At 36.4% G+C, this 19,060-nt stretch overlaps 1 protein-coding gene across 13 annotated transcripts in view; it reads left to right on the top strand.

The window, feature by feature from the left end:
- Pclo (piccolo (presynaptic cytomatrix protein)) overlaps window positions 1–19,060 on the top strand; it is a 358,568-nt gene that overhangs the window by 229,904 nt on the left and 109,604 nt on the right. For all 13 annotated transcript variants that reach the window (XM_039108295.2, XM_063286636.1, XM_039108291.2 and 10 more), the window contains exon 10: window positions 8,555–8,680. In XM_039108295.2, coding sequence (XP_038964223.1) covers window positions 8,555–8,680 — 126 coding nt within the window. The remainder of the gene's footprint in view (window positions 1–8,554; window positions 8,681–19,060) is intronic.

Here is a 19,060-nt window from a genome sequence, read left to right as displayed (position 1 = left end):
GTGTGTTCTTTTGTGACTGGGTCACCTCACTCAATATGATATTTTCATACTGATAAAGTTCTTGTGCTCCACTAAGACTTCAGGAACTGGGCTGAGGCTTTACTCTACCCTCATAGTCCAACCAAGCTGCTAGAAGAATGACCCACTAATCTCTGTCTACGTCACTCAACAGCTTTCCAGCCCAAGTTCCCAATTCTTCCACAAAAGTATTGCAAGAACATAAGAACCACACGAACAAATTTATCACAGCAGCATCCCACTTCAGGTGCAAACCTCTGTGTCTGTTTCCTTTATTTTGTGTGATAAAATACCCGGACCACAAGGAACTCAGATAAAGATTGAAATTGTTTTGGGTTGAGTATCCAGCAGAATGGCATCCAATGTGACAGGAACACAAGGCACCAATCATTGAAGCCATTAAAACAAGAGCAGAAAGCTGACTGGTCACATTTTATCACCCACAGAGTGCAGGGAAGTAACATTAGAATGGTTTCAGCCCCTCGTTTAAAAATAGTCTGGCCACCTGAGTTTTATTTATGCACTTATGAAGTCAGCAACTTTAGAACTTCTCTTGGGCATCAATCTCTCAACTCACCCTGAAAAATGAGGCTACTAAAAGATTTTATCACCAGGCCCTTATGCCAGTGAACATTTACACTTTCAGATTTTCAAATTAAACCACCTAAATATTAATCCAATTAATTATTCATTTATTGTATCTATAAGAATTCCCTTTTCCTATTGAAAATGCTAAGACCTATCATTGCTACAATTTGAATTTCATTCTGGCAATATTTTTTTTCAAAAAGATATGAGCATGTCCTAAAAATGTTTGTAGCAGTTGAAAAATAGAAATTACACTGACGTCATAATCCTTCCCAGACAAGCCATTCCAAATTTACTTGTGCAACATAGCATGTGGGCTGTCGAAGCTGTGGATATTTCTTTTCAGCCTTCATTGACAGTCTGACTCTCAATAGTTTGTTGTTACTGTTGATTCAGATCTTTTAATTTCTCATTTTAATGAACTGATGGCAGTCTCTACCTTCGCCCTCAGCAAGTGAATGGTGGGAAGGGTGTGTGTTGTTGTCAGAATGACTCCTGAAGGCCCCAAACCAGGAGCAAGCAGAAAGTGCAGCGCTAAATCATTCATGTGGATTAAAAGTACGGGCTGTACTGATTTCTACTACACCTCACAGAATCCTTATTTCTGCACATGTAAAATGGAAAAAAAGGGTTGCTTCCTTGTACTTTGTTTTAAGGTGCGATGAGACCATGTGGTTTTTTTGTTTGTTTGTTTGTTTGTTTGTTTTTGTTTTTTGTTGCTTTGTTATTTATTAAAAATTTTTCAGAATGTCATTGCATGAGAAATAGTAGCATTATATATCAAGTTAAAATGCAAGGAATGGAGTTTAATTGCCAACATGACTGGGTTGTTCCACTGGGCTGAGTTAGTTAGATGTCTCATGCTGATAGGATAAAACAGCAAGTAACAGATTGGGAAAAGGTCTTTATCAATCCTACATCTGATAGAGGGCTAATATCTAATATATACAAAGAACTCAAGAAGTTAGACTCTAGAGAATCAAATAATCCTATTAAAAAATGGGTGGGTGGGAGAGGGAGCATCCTCATAGATGCAGGGGGAGAGGGAAGGGAGTATAGGAAAGGGGGGAAGGGGATAATATTTGGAATGTAAATACATAAAATATCCAAGAAAAATAAAATTAAAAAAAGATATCTCGTGGTGAACCAACTGTGATCATACAGTGTAGTTTTCAAAGGTATACGCTAAGACTCAGTAACAAGATTCACATAGTGTTTTCAACATCATTAACATTGATGTATTAGTTTCGATTGGGGAGACAGGCTGAAGAATATGTGTGCTGATTATTTGCTACCACTATGTACACTACTTCTAGTGTCCCAGAAATGAGACTGTTACAAACATCAATCATTTCTTTTTCATGGCTGATTTTCCTTTTCATTCACATGTTCTCACTTTGATTGCTCACTGCCTTCTCAGTACTATAAGAATTAACATTCTGCACATTTTGGTAACATGGTAATATTATCATGCATTCAATCACAGAAAACTGAAAATACAACTTTTATTCTAACAATAACTTTTATTCTCACATTAGTTTGTTATTACTGCATAATTAACTGAGTAATGCTTAAAGCAATATACATCTACTGTGCCAAAGTTTTCACATCATAAGTGGACGGCCTACTAATGACCTTGCAAATCTATAATCTGCATTAATCAAGCTTTGTTCCTCTTTAAATATTGGCTGCCCCTTCCAGCCTCAGGCAGAGCATTGTAAAAGTTAGTTCCTTTTGAATTCTAGTTCTTCCTGATGGCTGTCAGGAGGAACCACACATTATCTAGACATCTTCCATAGTCCCATGCCAGTATTCCTCACTCTGGGCCTCTCACAATAACAGCTTACGTGAAGTCCAGCGAGACTGTCATTTGTGTTGGCTAATATGGCACTTACCTTAATATTTGGCCACTACAGTACTGGCTGTATATCATATTTGCTAGATCATATTAATAAGAAACAAGTCATGAGTTCTCCCTATGACAAAAAGAAGATTATGGCTTAATGGTAATCATGATATAATCTATCTGTCACAACACAAAATTCGTCCCAAAGCACTTGATATTCAATATATTATTAGAATAGTAGTATATGTCTTCCTTGTATTTTCTATAAGTAAAACTAATATTTACTTAGAAGCACATCTTCGCTTCTCACTATGGTAACTATTTTAGCTCCAATAACAATATTAATTTACATAAGTATCTCACAAAAACAGTATTACCATAATTAGCGAATGACTTCACCACTACTTGTCTTGATCACTCAATAATATTAATACTTGTCCCCAGATTCAGTATAATTTAATTCTACAGCATATTTAGAAAGTTACCCTAAGTTCAAACTGTACATCCAATTGTTTTGGACTTTATTCCTACTAAGTAGAAGAGAGTTGTTTCAATTATTTCTACACAAGTGTTAGTGAAATGTTTTCAGATTATTCTTGATTTTATAATTTTGCAATTACTTTAAGTAGCATACAATAAAAACCAGGAATGCTATGTATGTTATTTCATAAATAAAGAATATGTCTTATGACTAACAGTCCAGGAAAATTTTAGTGGGAATTATATGTTTAGTATGTCAAAAGAATGGAATCATATATATGTAAGCAAAAATCACTCTAACAGCATACTCTTGATATATGATTTGAAATCTACTTCAACAATGCCAGAATATAAAAGCCTTCTGCTGTACATTCTGACATTTTTAATGTCTCATGCCAATGGTTGTTTCAGAAATATAGCAGGAAAATGTATTTCTCTTATTCTGTGTGTTATGAGTTCCATACAACGTTTTCATTAATACTATTATACATTAAGGAAGACAAATATGGCCTTATGTTTACAAATAGGAAATTGATTGCTGCCTTCATATCCTTGAAAGAATAAAACTTCTTTTCATATATATGTGTGTGTGTGTGTGTGTGTGTGTGTGTGTGTGTGTATATATGGAGAGAGAGAAAGAGACAGAGAGAGAGAGAGAGAGAGAGAGAGAGAGAGAGAGAGAGAGAGAGATTTAAAATGATGGTAGAAGGCAGCATGTTGAACAGTAATGCCTAGATAAGAAAAGGCTAATGGTAACATTCGAGATTAAAATTTGACTCTTTTCAGGTGGACAGACCTTGTGTGTTTCATATTGATGCTTTCTGAAAAATATCACCTGTGGACTGTAATAAAGGCAATGACTATGCATTTTAGGAAGGTTTCTCATATAGCAAGTCGAAGGGGCTTTTTTTGGTTTTTTGGTTTTGGTTTTTCACTCATTTCACTCTGCTATTTCACTCATTTACATTTCAAATGTTATCCTCTTTCCCAGTTTCACCTCTGGAAACCCGCTATCTCATCGCCCTCCCCCTGCTTCTATGAGGGTGCTCCCCCTCCCACCTACCCACTCTCACCTTGCCGCCCTGACATTCCCCAGTAATGGGGCATCCCGCCTTCATAAGACCAAGGACTTCTCCTTCCATCGATGCCCAACAAGGCTGTCTGCTCCATGTGTACTCTTTGGTTGGTAGTTTAGTCCCTGGGATCTCTGGGGGGTATAGTTGGTTGATATTGTTGTTCTTCCTATGTGGTTGCAAACCCCTTCAGCTCCTTCACTCCTTTCTTGAACTCCTCCTTTGAAGACCCCATTTGCAGTCCAGTGGTTGACTGTGAGCATCCACATCTGTATTTGTCAGGCTCTGGCAGAGCCTCTCAGAAGGCAGCTATACCAGGCTCCTGTCAGTAAGCACTTCTTGACATCAGCAATAATGTCTGGGTTTGATGTCTATAGGCGGAAAGGTGGGACAGTCTCTGAATGCCCTTTCCTTCAAGGTCTGCTCCACCCTTTGTCTCTATATTTCGTTGAAACAGGAGAAATTCTGCATTAATATTTTTGAGATGAGAGGGTGACCCCATCCGTCAACCAGGGGTCTTGCCTAACCTCTGGATATGGTCTCTACAGGTTTTCCCTCCCCTTTGTTGGGTATTTCAACTAATGTCATCCCTGTCGAATCCTGGGAGCCTCTTGCTTTTCTTGCTTTTTGATAATTAAAGAAAAATTATGAACTTTTTTTATTCTTCACCTTCCAATATCATACAAATTATAGGGTTTTCTTTTCACTATGGAGTACTTCAGATGTACTATAATTTAGTTTGCTTTTCTTGGTACTTACATTTATGGTTCATAACAGAAGTTCATAAGTGAGAAATACAAGAACAAAGGTGCATTGCCTTCGGAGTATCATTTAAAGTACATAAAAGACAATGTTATTGCCCTAATGCTAAACAACCTATAGGGACATTTTTGTTGCTCATATTTTACAAACATTAATATGTATATTGATAATCTGCCTTCTCTTTCCAAATCTAAAGATAAAACTGTGGAATATATTTAAATTCTTTGGGTTTTTATGGATAAGTACAATTTATTAGAATAATTATTCATAAGGTAGAACTCTTAACTCATGTAAATTCTCCTGTTCCTTCATTCATTAAGGCATCATGGGATAAGAATATAGTGAAATTGGTACTTTAATTTTGCCAAATCTGCATGCTCCACATAATCTCAGAATATTTTCATGTATAATTTTAAATGGCAAACATTTAAAAAGCTTTCTTTGTTGAGCTTAAAGATTTTCATGCAATAAATTGCTAAACATAAAGTTAGATCATCTTTAAGCTGTGAACACAAGTGGAAATATAGTTTTCTATAAATATACTCACGTTTATGCAGATGTTATTTAAGGTAATCATAAATCTAGTATTTCACCATATTTCTCAAATACCTATGTAGACAGAGATATAAAAAGATCAGTCAATTTTGTTGTAATTATAGACAATGATAATAATCCTTTTCTTGCTACCTGGCTACTTGTCTCATTGATCTTGCCCTGATAGACTTTGTGTGTTTTGTGAATTTTAATTTACCCTGTCAGACAGTCTAATCAGGAGTCTAGCACAATAGTCACTCCAAAGCTGCATTCAGCAACTCATGGAAACAGATACAGATCCACAGTCAAACATTAGGCAGAGCTGGGGGAATCCTGAGGGAGAGGGAGAGGAAGAATTGTGGAGCCCAAAGGGTCAAGGATACCACAAGAAAACAATTCACAGAGTCAAGTAACATTGGCTCAGAAGGGGTCCACAGAGACTGAACTGCCAACAGGGAGCCTGAATTGATCTGACCTAGGACTTCTACACACATGTTATAGTTGTGTAGCTTGTGGTTCTATAAGACTTCTAACAGTGGAGCAAGGACTGTCTTTGACTCTTTCAGGATCCTTTTCCTTCTACTGGGTTGACATGTCCAACTGTATGTGAGGGGAAATCCCTAATTGTATTGCAATTTAATATGCCAGATCCTGGTGATACTCCTGGGAATCCTGCCCTTCTCTGAAGGCAAATGGAGAAGCAGTGCAGGGAGGTGCTATGAACCTAAGAAGAGACAGGGGAGATGAAACTGTAGTTGTGATATAATATATAAGAGAATAATTTATAAAGTTTAAAACACAACTTGTTCTACTTAAAATTCTAAATTATTTTTAAAGCTATGATAAATGTTTATGTGTCTCTTTATCCTGTCAGATTGTAAAATCAAGGCCTGTGTATTTTATGACCTCTTACTAAGAGAGTATTAGTTAATGATTGTACATTACTACATAGGAAATATGTAAAAAGACAAAGGACCTTGTTTTGCTTTTTTTTTACTGTCAAAGTTATGTAAATGTGAAGCCAGGAAGATGTCTCAGATGGTAAAGTACTTACCACAAGGCCTGATAACATGACTTCAGTCACCACAACCAATGGTAAAGGACAACTGCCACAGTTGTCATGAGACCTACACATGGTTAACACACACACAGACAAACAGACGTACTCAGGCATGCATGCACATACATGCACATACACACCTTATATGTATGACTACAAAATAAATAAAAAGCTAGAACATTCAAGATATAAATAGCACATATCAAGGACTCCTAGTTCCAGTCATTTTACTTCAAAATTACTGTATATCCAATTCATCAAGACTTACATTGGCCTCCGGCTTTCTACATTTGAAGGGGAACACTTTAGCTTTATGGAAATCAAATATATAATATCTAAAGATCTAATAATTATTACTCAAGAAACATATGAATTGAGCTAGCTTTCATGATATATGTTATGATAAAAAACTATTATTTTTCTTCCTAAGTCTTTTTACGTTTCTACTATATGTTATTAAGCAAACATTTAAAGGGTATTTTTTCAAACTTTTAGTTTCAAATAACTTAGATCTACTTTAGAACTATGTAGTTTTAAAATGTACTTAGTATATTGGTAAGTGTTAGGTAGCTTAGTTGATTGTTGCTGGTTAATACTATTTTCTTTAACTTCTCCCTCGATTGACAAGTATCTAAAAGGCTGGTGCAGATTCTATCGCCATGACTTCTTAAAGTCTAAATTTCAGTGACTCACCTGCTTTTACCAGATCTAGTTGAGTGTTATTTACCAGATTATTTAAATTAGTGCAATTATGCTGCATTTGTTGCACAAAATAATTACTCTAAAACAACAACAACAACAAAATAATGCTGAGTCGTGGACCTTAGAGAGAGAGAGAAAAAAAACCTCTAAGTGTGGGTCTAGAAGGAACCAGCATATTGCTGCACCACGAATCATTAATGGCAGGAATGGCAGGACATTTAGAAGCAGATTAATAACTTTGTTTATGTTGACATAAACACTTTTTGAGATTTAATAGCCAAAATACCCTCTGATGAAAAAAGCAGAAAGATGGACAGAAGAAAGGGAGAGAGGGAGGGAGAGAAGAAAGAGAACACAGTAAAGAAATGGAGAAAGCAAGATAGAAAATAAAGAACTCAAAAGAAGGCAAGAGTGAAGGAGGAAGTCTGAAGGGAAGGAAGGGAGGCAGTAAGGAAGGGGAGGTAGAAAGGAGAAGAGGGAGGAAGGAAGTTCATCTATAATTATAACATGAAATAGAAGGGGGTATTAAATTATAATATATATTTGGTGTAGACGTTACATAAAGGGCCCATAATTTAGTATAATTAGTTGCATAACACGTAACTTGTGCGGATGTTAACCAAGCCATTAGCTTTGAAGAATTAAGTGACAAGTGAACACCGTCTTGAGACTGAAAACCTGAGAACAGTACTTCTCACACCAAGTTTAGTAAAAGTCCAGTTAATAGATAACCGTGTTAGCAGTAGAGATTAAGAGTTCTGCTTTCTTGTGTTACATTTTCCTAAAACACCTTTGACATCTGTCCAAAATCATACCTGGTACCACACGTACTCACTTGCTTTTAGATCTAGAAACAGTGCACCCACTTACATTGCAAAATTCATGTTATTCTCTGTTTTCGCTTCAAGTAGGTAATTTAAAAACAACCTGGTTATGGAGTAAAGAACCAGGACTGAGTTATGCATATTCTGGAACAATATTCTTGCGCCACAGGCAGTTACAAAATGAGGAGTTAGGGTTGAAAGCAATGAGCAATCATAGTTATGGACTTCTTATCTCTTGAACTCATATCTATGTTGGGATTATATTTGTCTAGTTTATAGTAGCCATGAGTACCTTTCCAAGAGTGAATTGACCTTAATTTTAAAGTTGAATTGTTTACTTTGGATTTTTTTCTGAGCATATTTTGTAATTCTTAAAAAATATAACTGATTAAATTTGGGGCATTAGTTATTTGCATAAATATGACTAACTGTAAGAAAGCATTTAATTACATTCTGATCACCGTAGATTACACTTAAGCCCCAATAGTTTTATACCTTATTATGTGTTTTGGAATCGAAATAATGTAATTTTGTGATTGATGTCCAGTTTCTACTCTCAGGGTTTTGCTTGGATTCTGGGTACCTAATCCACCTTTTGTGTAACCTTCTTGTGATAAGAGTTTCCTTCTTGAATTACTGCTTACAGTTTGCTAACTTTTCTATACAGGTAATGGGCTAGGAATTAGAATTGTTGGTGGTAAAGAAATCCCTGGACATAGTGGAGAAATTGGAGCCTATATTGCTAAGATTCTTCCTGGTGGAAGTGCGGAACACACGGGGAAACTTATGGAAGGTAAGGATTAGAAATGTCATAGCAAAATACAAAGAAATGTATTCATATTAGTATGCTTTAATTTACATGTAAATTAATATGCAAATTTGTTCACGTTTTGTATCAGAAAGCTTTCTGATATTTCTGACCCTGCAATGTTACAATGTACTATGATATAATAGAAAATGTATCCACCTACTAGTTTCACCTACTGGTTTTGCTCTCATTCACATTGTTCTTTTGGCAGTTGGATAGTTACTGGGATAGGTTTTTTTAAAGACACAATTAGTCAAGGTGTTTTTCTGATGGATAATTAAAAAGAACTCTAAGAATCTAGTTTAATATTTTATTTTTGAAAAAAGAGAAAGCACGCTGGAAGCAGCTATGAAAGTTGAAAACATAATTCCGTAGAAGTTGGGGTCAGGTAACTAGCTACAGATGGCTCCCAAGCCAACTCCATCTGCCACCTGCTCCTGTCAACCGTGTGTCTGGGAACACAGCCAGGACTGCTAACTTACACCGAACCATGCCTACCTTCCTGATAGGAGAGCAGGGATACAGTCACAGGGTCAGCAACATCCAAATAATCACTTCACTTCAGAAGTTTGCCAGCATGTATATGTGGTTCTGTTTACTTTTAGACACTACTCGCCCCACTGAGGACATTTTAAAATAATGACCTTTCTAGGTCTTCAGTGAACCAAAACATGTATTTCATCATCTTTACATAATACATTTATGGATGGACTCTCAAAATACATCATGATAATTTTCATGTTTTCCAATGAGATAATGTGAACATTCTGTCTATAAATTCTGTAACATACATAACATGCACAATAGCCATATTTTATCTGGTTTGTAGTATACACTGTTTACCAGAAAAAAATGTTTATAACTTCTCTTTTATTCTGAATAAAGTATTTATTTGGAAAAAGTGCTTTGTTTCCACTTCTTGGTTCAAATATTGCATATTTTGGCTTCCAATTGTTAGCTACTATAAAATTTGTTCATTTTCATTTTAAGTAAAATGTAAGTAATAGTGACCTACACACCACACATGGACCTCGGATATGTTGGCAAATTATAATTACAGAATTTACACAGATTATACACAATATTTATTCATCAAAGTTTCTGCTTAGGCCATTGGTCCAGGTTTCTTGAAGCAGCCTGTGTACATCCCCTCCCAGCTTCAAAATCAGACTTCACAACAGGTCTTTCAGTTGGTCATGGTAGGATTATTGAAGGCTAACATGCACAGATGCTGTAGGTTCACTTCCCACCCCTTTTATTTCGTTGCTTGTTTCTAGAATGTCATGTTTATTTGTTTGTTTATTCATTTATCGTGTTGCTTTGGTTTCTCTATTGCTATATGCCTGTATGTCTATTCCAAACATGCTGTCTTGTACTTAAGCATAAACTTTAGAGAGGTCTTAAATATTTTGGAGTGGATATGGAACAACTTTGGTTTTAATTCCTGGTATAGAGCATTACCCCAATAACAAAACATACAGCACTAGAGAATCTATCCTCATTTCATGTTGAATATATTTTATTAGTTTTGAATCCCATTTATTCAAGGTAGTGAGGGTAATTCTTCACAGTTTTTTTCCTTTTCTAAGGAAATTATAATTAGTTGTCTTAATAGGGAGTAGATGATTTATTTTGATTGTATATTTATAGAATTTCTCTGTTTAACATGTTCCAAAATATGAAAAGTCATTTATATTTTTATTTCTGAATCTCCAATTATATGCTGTGGGCTTTTATAGAATTGATTTTGTCTTTCAGGTGTGAGATGAGTAGCAATTTGTTCACAATATGCTTTTTAGACTGTATTAATTTTTTTTTACTCTTAACTGCAAAGTACTTATTCAGAAAGATCTGCCAGGGTCTAGTGTTGGCCAGTGTTTATCCATCTTTCCTAAGACTTTCAGGAACATCAGAGCACTCTTTGATGATGTTTACTCTACTCATTGATAATGGCTTTCTTATTATTGACTCTTGAGAATCCAAAACTATTTCCAGGTTCCCTCTAGTTGTTTATTTCTCTTAGTTGTACATTCACAACATATTACAAACCCATAAATTTCCTAGTTCTCATGAATTAATGCCAATTTGAAGGACTTGTTGGTTTTCAAATAACAAAGGAACAGCCAGTGCTTTTGCCTTCAGTTAACATTGTAGACTTTTGTTCTAAAATGCTTGACTCTATCTTCCCTTGAAATCATTTTCAAAACAAAATATTCAAGTTTATTTAAAAACAGGAGAATTTTATGTTTCAGAATGTTGATATTGACAGAAATTGTTACCGAAAAATTAGATTATTTTCAAACTAGATTTGAAGTATTCCTAGTATTAACTTCTATACAGTTTTACCTTTATTGGAATTTTGTTTTTCTACTATTCTTTGATCTGTTGAAAATGATCTTTAAAAACTTAGTAAATCAGATACTAGATGGGCTAGAACTCCCCAAAATGTAAAATCTATCTCTTGGTAGCATTTAGAAAATATTCTTGAACAAATACTTAACAGGAAATGGTCTGACATTTATTTCTCTCTCTTTTAATTGCTGAAGATCTGGCTTTGCTGAGGATTTAATTACAAGTCATATTTCTTAATGCTATTCTTGCTATTTCTCTTAGGTTCAAAATTCTGACAGATCCTTTGCCCATGAATGAATGACCCCATTTGAAAGGGTCACTGAGATTGGAGTTTTAACTAGTGTATGTTTCTCTCATTTTCTTTGCATAACTTGAAGATATATAAGTACATTAGCATATGTTCCCATTTATTTAAAACTTGCCACTATCAGTGAGGATCTTTATACCAGGATCGATGATCATAAATATTTTCATGTTACAACATCAATACCACTTCTTAAAAATTCTTCTTTCATATATAACATCCCCACTGTAGTTTCCCCTCCCCCCTTCCTCCAGTACACACACACACACACTCACACACGCATGCACGCACGCACATGCACACACACACTAACACCCTCATACAACCACACACATACATGCACACACATGCACGCACACACACACACTAATACCCTCATACAACCACACACACACACACACACACACACACACACACACACACACACACACACCCCTCCCCTCTTCCCCACATCCTCTACTGCTCCGTTTCTCTTCAGAAAAGAGCAGTCCTTCTGATATCCACCAAATACGGCATAGCGTGATGCAATAAGACTAGGCACAAACCCTCATATTCAGTAGGAGGAAAGGGATCCAAAAAGCAGGCAACAGAGTCATTGACAACCCTTGCTCCCTCTTTTAGGAGTCCCACAACAACAGCAAGCTATACAGCCACAGCATATACACAGAGGACGTAGCTCTAGCGTATACAGCTCCCTGGTTGTTGGCTCGGTCTCTGAGAGCCACTATGATCCCTGGTTAGTTATTCTGGGAGGCATGTTCTCATGGTGTCCTTGACTCCTCTGACTCCCACAATCCTTCCTCCTCTTATTGTATAGGATTCCCCCAAACTTGCCTAATTTTTGTCTGTGGGTCTCTTCTTCTGTTCCAATCAGTTGCTGGATGAAAGCTCTCTGATATCGATTATGATAGGCTCCAGTCTATGAAATTAGTAGAGTACCATTAGGAATCATTCACTGGATTAAAAAAAAATCTTAGACTATTTCATATGAGGAAGCTTAGCCAATAGCATTCCAACTTCAGAAAATGTTTAATTCACACTTTATTTTTTACAAAATAATATTTTATCTCTTATCAAATTGACACCCCTTCTCTTTCCAAACTTTAGACGTTCACAACATAATTATTAATATCCCAACATAATCACCAGCTTTATTTGCTAAGCTGATAAAAGCCTGACCCACTCTGAGGACACACCTCTCTTGTTTTTGACTTTATATTATTTTTTTTTGTTGTTTGTTTTCTGTGATTTTTCTGGGGAGTTTGCTATTGTTTGAGTTTTGGGTTTTTTTGTTTGTTTGTTTTTTGTTTTGTTTTTTCTGAATCTTCAGTATCTAACATAGTGCTAATGAAGGAAGAGCTCAAGTGATTTCTGAAAAGGTAAAGAATTATGATTCACTTTTGATTATAAATTGGATACTTAAAATGTGACTCTACAGGATTGGGAGAAACACATCAATTCCTGTAGTTATAATCTGCCATCGATGGGAACCATGAACATTTATGATATCACCAATATCTGGTCCTACAACTTCTCATTATCTTTTCAGAGAACATGAAGGAATTTGAAACTATATTAGCTCTTAGCACGCAGCTGACATGCTGAGCTTAGCTGCACATAAATTTACATAAATGTACTTTGGATATGTTTGTTGTTTTCTGGATTTGGTTTTGCATTTAAATTCAGATTTCTGGGGTTCATTGGGATGGTTTATGTGCTGGATGCAGCGGGACCTTCAAAGGCAGCTTTTGTGTGTGAAAAAAATAGCAGTTCTGTCCCCTGTAAGCCTCAAAAGACACTCCTCAGTGGTTGAGAAAGGGAGAAGGGCACAAACTTATAATAGATGAATCCCTGCCGGAGCGGTTTGCTGCCTGTTTCTGATTGGTTTCCACTTCAGTTGTGAGTGTGTTAAATGAAGCAACCAGTGGCTGAACTGTCAGTTTACACATCAGCCACCTTAAGGCGGATTTTCTGTTTGCCTCTACATTAAAGGAGGCAAAACAATGAAAGCATAGATGATGCATATTGACATCCTATCTGTTACACCTTTTCTGTTGAGGTAAGAGTTGATATCAACATAATGCAGGTATGTAATTAGAAACAAGAGTGTACTATTCATAAACACAAAGGCCATTGAGAAATTGCAATAGTCATTCTGCATTTCTGATTGAGAGCAACGTCTTAGATAAAATTCTCTTTCATTAAAATGTCGTACATTTTTGCATAGAATCTATTCACATCCGCCAATGTAAGATTATAGTCTTCTTTCAGAAGCTTATTAATTAGGTGCATAGAATACCTAAAATGATATAAGTGCCACAGAGTACTTGCTATATATTACGTTGTTTAGAGATCATTGACAGGTAAAAAGTCTGTTATGTGAATCACAGAAGCACTTAATAATATGTATGATGCTGACAATGGAAGCCAGGTCATCACTGGAAACACTACAAGTGACTAAGTATCCATCAGAAAAGTCTTATATAATTTAGAGAGCATATTCCTTCTTTGTTTCTCCCATTTCACACTGAATTATGTTTATTAAAAATATTGAGAACATTTTGACTAAATTGTAATCATTAAAGTCCTTTTACTATTTATAGTATCTGACACAAATAAAAATGAATTACCATCCTGGGGATGTAAAGAGTGGAGTATTGATATTTCCTATATAGCAACTTAACACGTAATTTGTTTCATTTCTTGTCAAATTCTCCCAGAATGATGAAATGTTTATTGATATTTTTATTATACTAATATGCATTTACATCTTTTACTTGTCTAATAATGAAATTGTGCATTCAGTTTACCTCCTTAATTTTAGTTTTCATAATATCGTATTATATATGTCCAAGCAGAATGATCTGTTATAGCTATCACTTCATTTTTGTCTGTTTTATTGAAAATAGATTTATCTTCTCACAGAAATAATATGGCTATAATTTCTACTCCTCCTACTCCTCCTAGTCCTCCTAGCTCCTCCCCATTTATCCTTCCCTCTAGATCTACTCCCTTCCTTTCTCTTGTTAGAAAAAAAACAGGCTTCTAAGAGATAAAAAAAATGACAAAATAAAATATAAGATGAAGACAAATTTTCATATCATGGACACAACAACCCAACAGGAGGAATAGAGTCCCAAGATTAAGCAATGCAGTCAGAGACCCCCCCTCATTCTTCTATTCAGGAAACCCATAAAAATACTAAGCTAATAGTTACATATATGCACAGAGGACCTGTTACATGTATCCCTGTGCTTGCTGCTTCTGTCTTGGAGAGCTTATATGCACTTCCTTGGCTGACTCAGAGGAGAAATGGTGTTCTCTATTTCCTCTGACTCTTACAATCTTTCTGTCCTTTCTTCAGCAGGATTTGCTGAGCTCTGAGGGGAGAGAATCACTGTAGACCATAAATTTAGATTCTCTCTCCACATAATGTCTGCCTGTGGATCTCTGCACCTGTTTCCATGTGCTGCCAGATGAAGACACTCTGATGATGACTGTATAAGACAGTGATCTATGATTACAGCATAATATCATTAGGAATCATTTTATTGATTCTTGTTGTGTTTGGTTTTATTCTAGGCCTCTGGGATAGATAGTTTCTCCTATTGGTTACCGAAGCAATGCTGAGTATGGGTCCCTTCTGTTGGAGAGGGTCTTAAGTCAAATCAGACATTGGTTGGATAGTCCCACAAGTTTGTGCCTACCATATTGTGTAGGCAGGACAGATCATATGTCAATGTTTTTGTGGTTTTTTTTCTTTTATACATTTTATTATTTTTTTTTCTTTTATTGGATATTTTCTTTATTTACATTTCAAAATTTATCCCCTTTCCTAGTTTGTCCTCCGGAAGTCCCCTCTCTCATCTCCCCTCCCCCTGCTTCTACGAGGTTTTCTCCCACTCCCAGCCACCCACTCCCTCTCTTGTCCCCGCGCTGACATTCCCCTACACTGGGGCATCGAGCCTCCACAGGACCAAGGACTTCTCCTCCCATTGATGCCCAACAAGGACACGTATGTGGCTGGAGCTCCATGTGTACTTTCTGGTTGGTGGTTTAGTCCCTGGGAGCTCTGAGGTCTCTTCATACCTTCTGGCACCAAAGAGACGAGAACAAAGGGGTGTAGCCTTGCTGCTGGCAACAGCTTGACCTCTCCATGATCAATGACCTAAGTGGATGATGTCCTCAGCAATGGGGCCCCACTGTCAGTCTGTCTTAGCATCAGCCTAGGTTGTTCGGGGACTTCCATGGAACAACACAATGGAATACAATCCAGCATCTCCACTAGAAACTTTTCCTTGCTACAAAGGATAGCCAGTCTATATTTCTACTAGGAATCCTCACTAAGATCGCCTTGATTGATTCCAGAAAGTTTTCACTGCACTAGGTTTTCACACCACCCCTCAAACATCCACCAAATCCCAGCTGTGACATCCTTCATTCTCTCTCTCTCCATCCCATCTCACCCCCACCTAACCTGATCCCTCCTGCCCCCATCTCTACCTGCCACAAGTTCATCCTTTAAATCTATTCTATTTCACATAAAGACCTGCATCTTTACCTCTGACTCTTTGGATTATACCTTGGTTATCATTTTCTTAGTGGCTAAATCCACTTATCAGTGAATATATACCACATTTGTCTTTCTAGGTCTGGATAAGCCTAATCGGTGTAATTTTTTTTCTAATTCTATCTATTTGTCTGCAAATTTCACAAAGTCATTTTTCAAACAGCTGAGTAAAACTCCCTGTGTACATTTTCTTTTTTTAACATTTTTATTGGATTTTTTTAATTTACATTTCAAATGTTTTCACCTTTCCCAGTTTCACATCCATAAACCCCCATCCCATTCCCTCTCCTTCTTCTATGAGGGTGTTCCCCTACCCATCCACCCACCCCTTCCCACCTCTCCACCCTGCACTTGGGGGCCGGGGGATCCAGCCTTGGCAGGATCAAGGGCTTCTCCTCCTAAATATGCAGGTGGAGCCATGGGTCTGTCCATGTGTACTCTTTGGATGGTGGTTTGGTCCCTAGGAGCTCTGGTTGGTTGGTATTGTTGTTCTTATGGGGTTGCAAGCCCCTTCAGCTCCTTCTTTATCCATTGTCTGTTAAAGGCCATATAGGTTGTTTCAAATTTTTAACTATTATGAATAAGTCCAAAATAAACATGATTTAACAAGTGTTCCTTGTGGCAGAATGAGGAGTCCATTGGTATATAATCAAGAATGGTATAATGGGTCTTGAGGTAGGTCATTTCCCAATTTTCTGAAAAATTGCTATATTGGTTTCCAAAGTGGCCTCCCAACAACAATAGAGGAGTGTTTCCCTTGCTCCACATTCTCACCAGCATTAGCTGTCACTTGCGTTACTGTCATTGATCTAAGGCATACTGACAGGTGTAAGGTAAAATCTCAAAGTAGTTTTCATTTGAAGTTCCCTGACGGCAAAGAACGTTGAACGTTTCTACAGTGGTTTTCTAACACTTTACATTCCCCTTTTAAGAACTCTCTGTTTAGATCTGTATAATATGGTTTAATTTGATTAAGAGGGTTTTATATCTAGTTTTTCAAGTTGTATATATTTTGGGTATTATATTATTCCTTTACTGGATGTGGAGTTGGTTAAAAAAAAATTCCATTTGTTGGCTGCCACTTTGCCCTTTTGACAGTGTCCTTTACCTTGCAGAAGATATTCAGTTTCATGATGTCCCACTAATTAATTGTTGATCTTAGTGCCTGTGCTATCAATGTTCTTTTTAGAAAGTTGTCTGCTCTGCCAGTGTGCTTAGGGCTGTTCCCCACATTCTCTTTGATCAGGTTCAGTATGTCTGATTTTATATGAAGGTCTTTGATTTACCTGGACTTGAGTTTTGGGCAGAGTGATAAATATTAATGTTTGCATTCTTCCACATGGAGACATCCAAATAGAGCAGCAGTACCATTTGTTGACAGTGCTTTCTTTTTTCCTATGGTGGGTGTATTTCTGGCTACTTTATTTTTTTAAAAAAAATCAAGTTTCTATAGGCATGTGGATTTATTTCTAGGTCTTTAATTCAATCCCATTGATCAATGTGTCTGTTTTATGCTAATAGCATCTGGTTTTTATTACTGTAGCTCCATTGTACAACTTGAAATCAGACATGGTGAGACCTCCAGCAGTTCTTTTACTATTCAGGATTGTTTTAGCTCTCCTGGGCTTTTGTTTTTCAATATGAAGTTGAGAATTTTCCTTTCAAAGTCTACCAACAATTGTGTCTAGATACAGATGGGCATTGCATTGACTCCATAGAGTGCTTTTAAAGGTAGGATGGCCATGTTTACTTTGTTAATGGTACTGATTCATGAATATTGGAGATCTTTCAATCTTCTGGTATCTTATTCAATTCCTGTCTTCAAAATGTTGAAGTTTTGATCACACAAGTCTTTCACTTGTTTGGTTAGACTTACCATAAAGTATCTTATTATTTGAGGCTGTTGTAAAGGCTGTTATTTCCAGGACGTCCTTCTCAATCTGTTACTCACCTGGATGTAGGAGGGCTACTGATTTTTGTGAGTAATTTTCTATGCAGGGACTTTACTGAAAGTGCTTACCAGGTGTTCAGGGGAGACATTTACCAGTGGAATTTTAGGGCAGCCTCTCTTCTGTATACTGCCATATCATCTGCAAATAGTGAAACTTTGACTTCTACCTTTTCATTCGTATCCTCTTGACCGCCTTCCCTTGTCTTACTGCTCTAGCTAAAACCTTAAACACTATAATGAATTGATGTGAGGAGAGTGGACAGCCTTTTCTTGTTCCTGATTATAGTAGAAATTCTTTGAGTATCTCTACATTTAATTTGATGTTTTCTATAGGATTGAGGTAAATTGTCTTTATTATGTTTAGGTGTGTCCCTTGTATTACTAATCTCTCCAAAAGAGATTCCTATACTTTATAGCTAATGTCCAATTGTAAGTCCATCCATACAATATATGTCCAGGACCTTCTGGATTTTAGAGTCCCCATTGAGAAGTCAGGTGTAATTCTAATAGATATAACTTTATATTTTACTAAGTTTTTTCCCCTTCCAACTTTTAGTATTCTTTCTTTGTTTTGTATGTTTAATGTTTTGATTATGGTTTGACTAAGGGACTTTCTTTTCTGATCCACTCTATTTGGTGTTCTGTATGCTTCTTTTATCTTTTTTTCTTTTATTTAATATTTTATTTACATTTCAAATGTTATTCCCTTTTCCGGTTTCCTGGAAATAAGCCCCCTGTCCCATACCCATCCCTTCTTTTATGTTCATAGGCATTTCCTTTAACTTGGAAAGTTTTTCTTTTATGATTTTTTAAAGAATATTATCTGGGCCTCTGAGCTGGAATCCTCCTTCCTCTATTCCTATTATTCTTAAGTTTGGTCTTTTTTATAGGGTCTCAGATTTCCTGTAAGTTTTACATCAAGGATATATTTTAGAATTAGCATTTACTGTGACTAGTGTATCTGTTTCTTTTATATCTTTAATGCCTGAGAGTCTTACTTCCATCTCTCTTTTTTTGTTGGATATTTTTATTTACATTTCAAATGTTATCCCCCTTCTCCCACCCATCATCCACCCCTTCCTGACTCCCTGCCTTGATATTCCCCTACACTGGGGGTCCAACCTTGGCAGGACCAAGAGCTTCTCCTCCCTCTAGTCTCCAACAAGGCCATTCTCTACTACATATGCA

The sequence above is a fragment of the Rattus norvegicus genome, chromosome 4 (assembly GCF_036323735.1).
Source record: "Rattus norvegicus strain BN/NHsdMcwi chromosome 4, GRCr8, whole genome shotgun sequence".
NCBI classification, from domain to species: domain Eukaryota; kingdom Metazoa; phylum Chordata; class Mammalia; order Rodentia; family Muridae; genus Rattus; species Rattus norvegicus.
The sequence above is the reverse complement of the archived record's forward strand: the minus strand, read 5'-3'. Positions and strand labels throughout refer to the sequence as shown.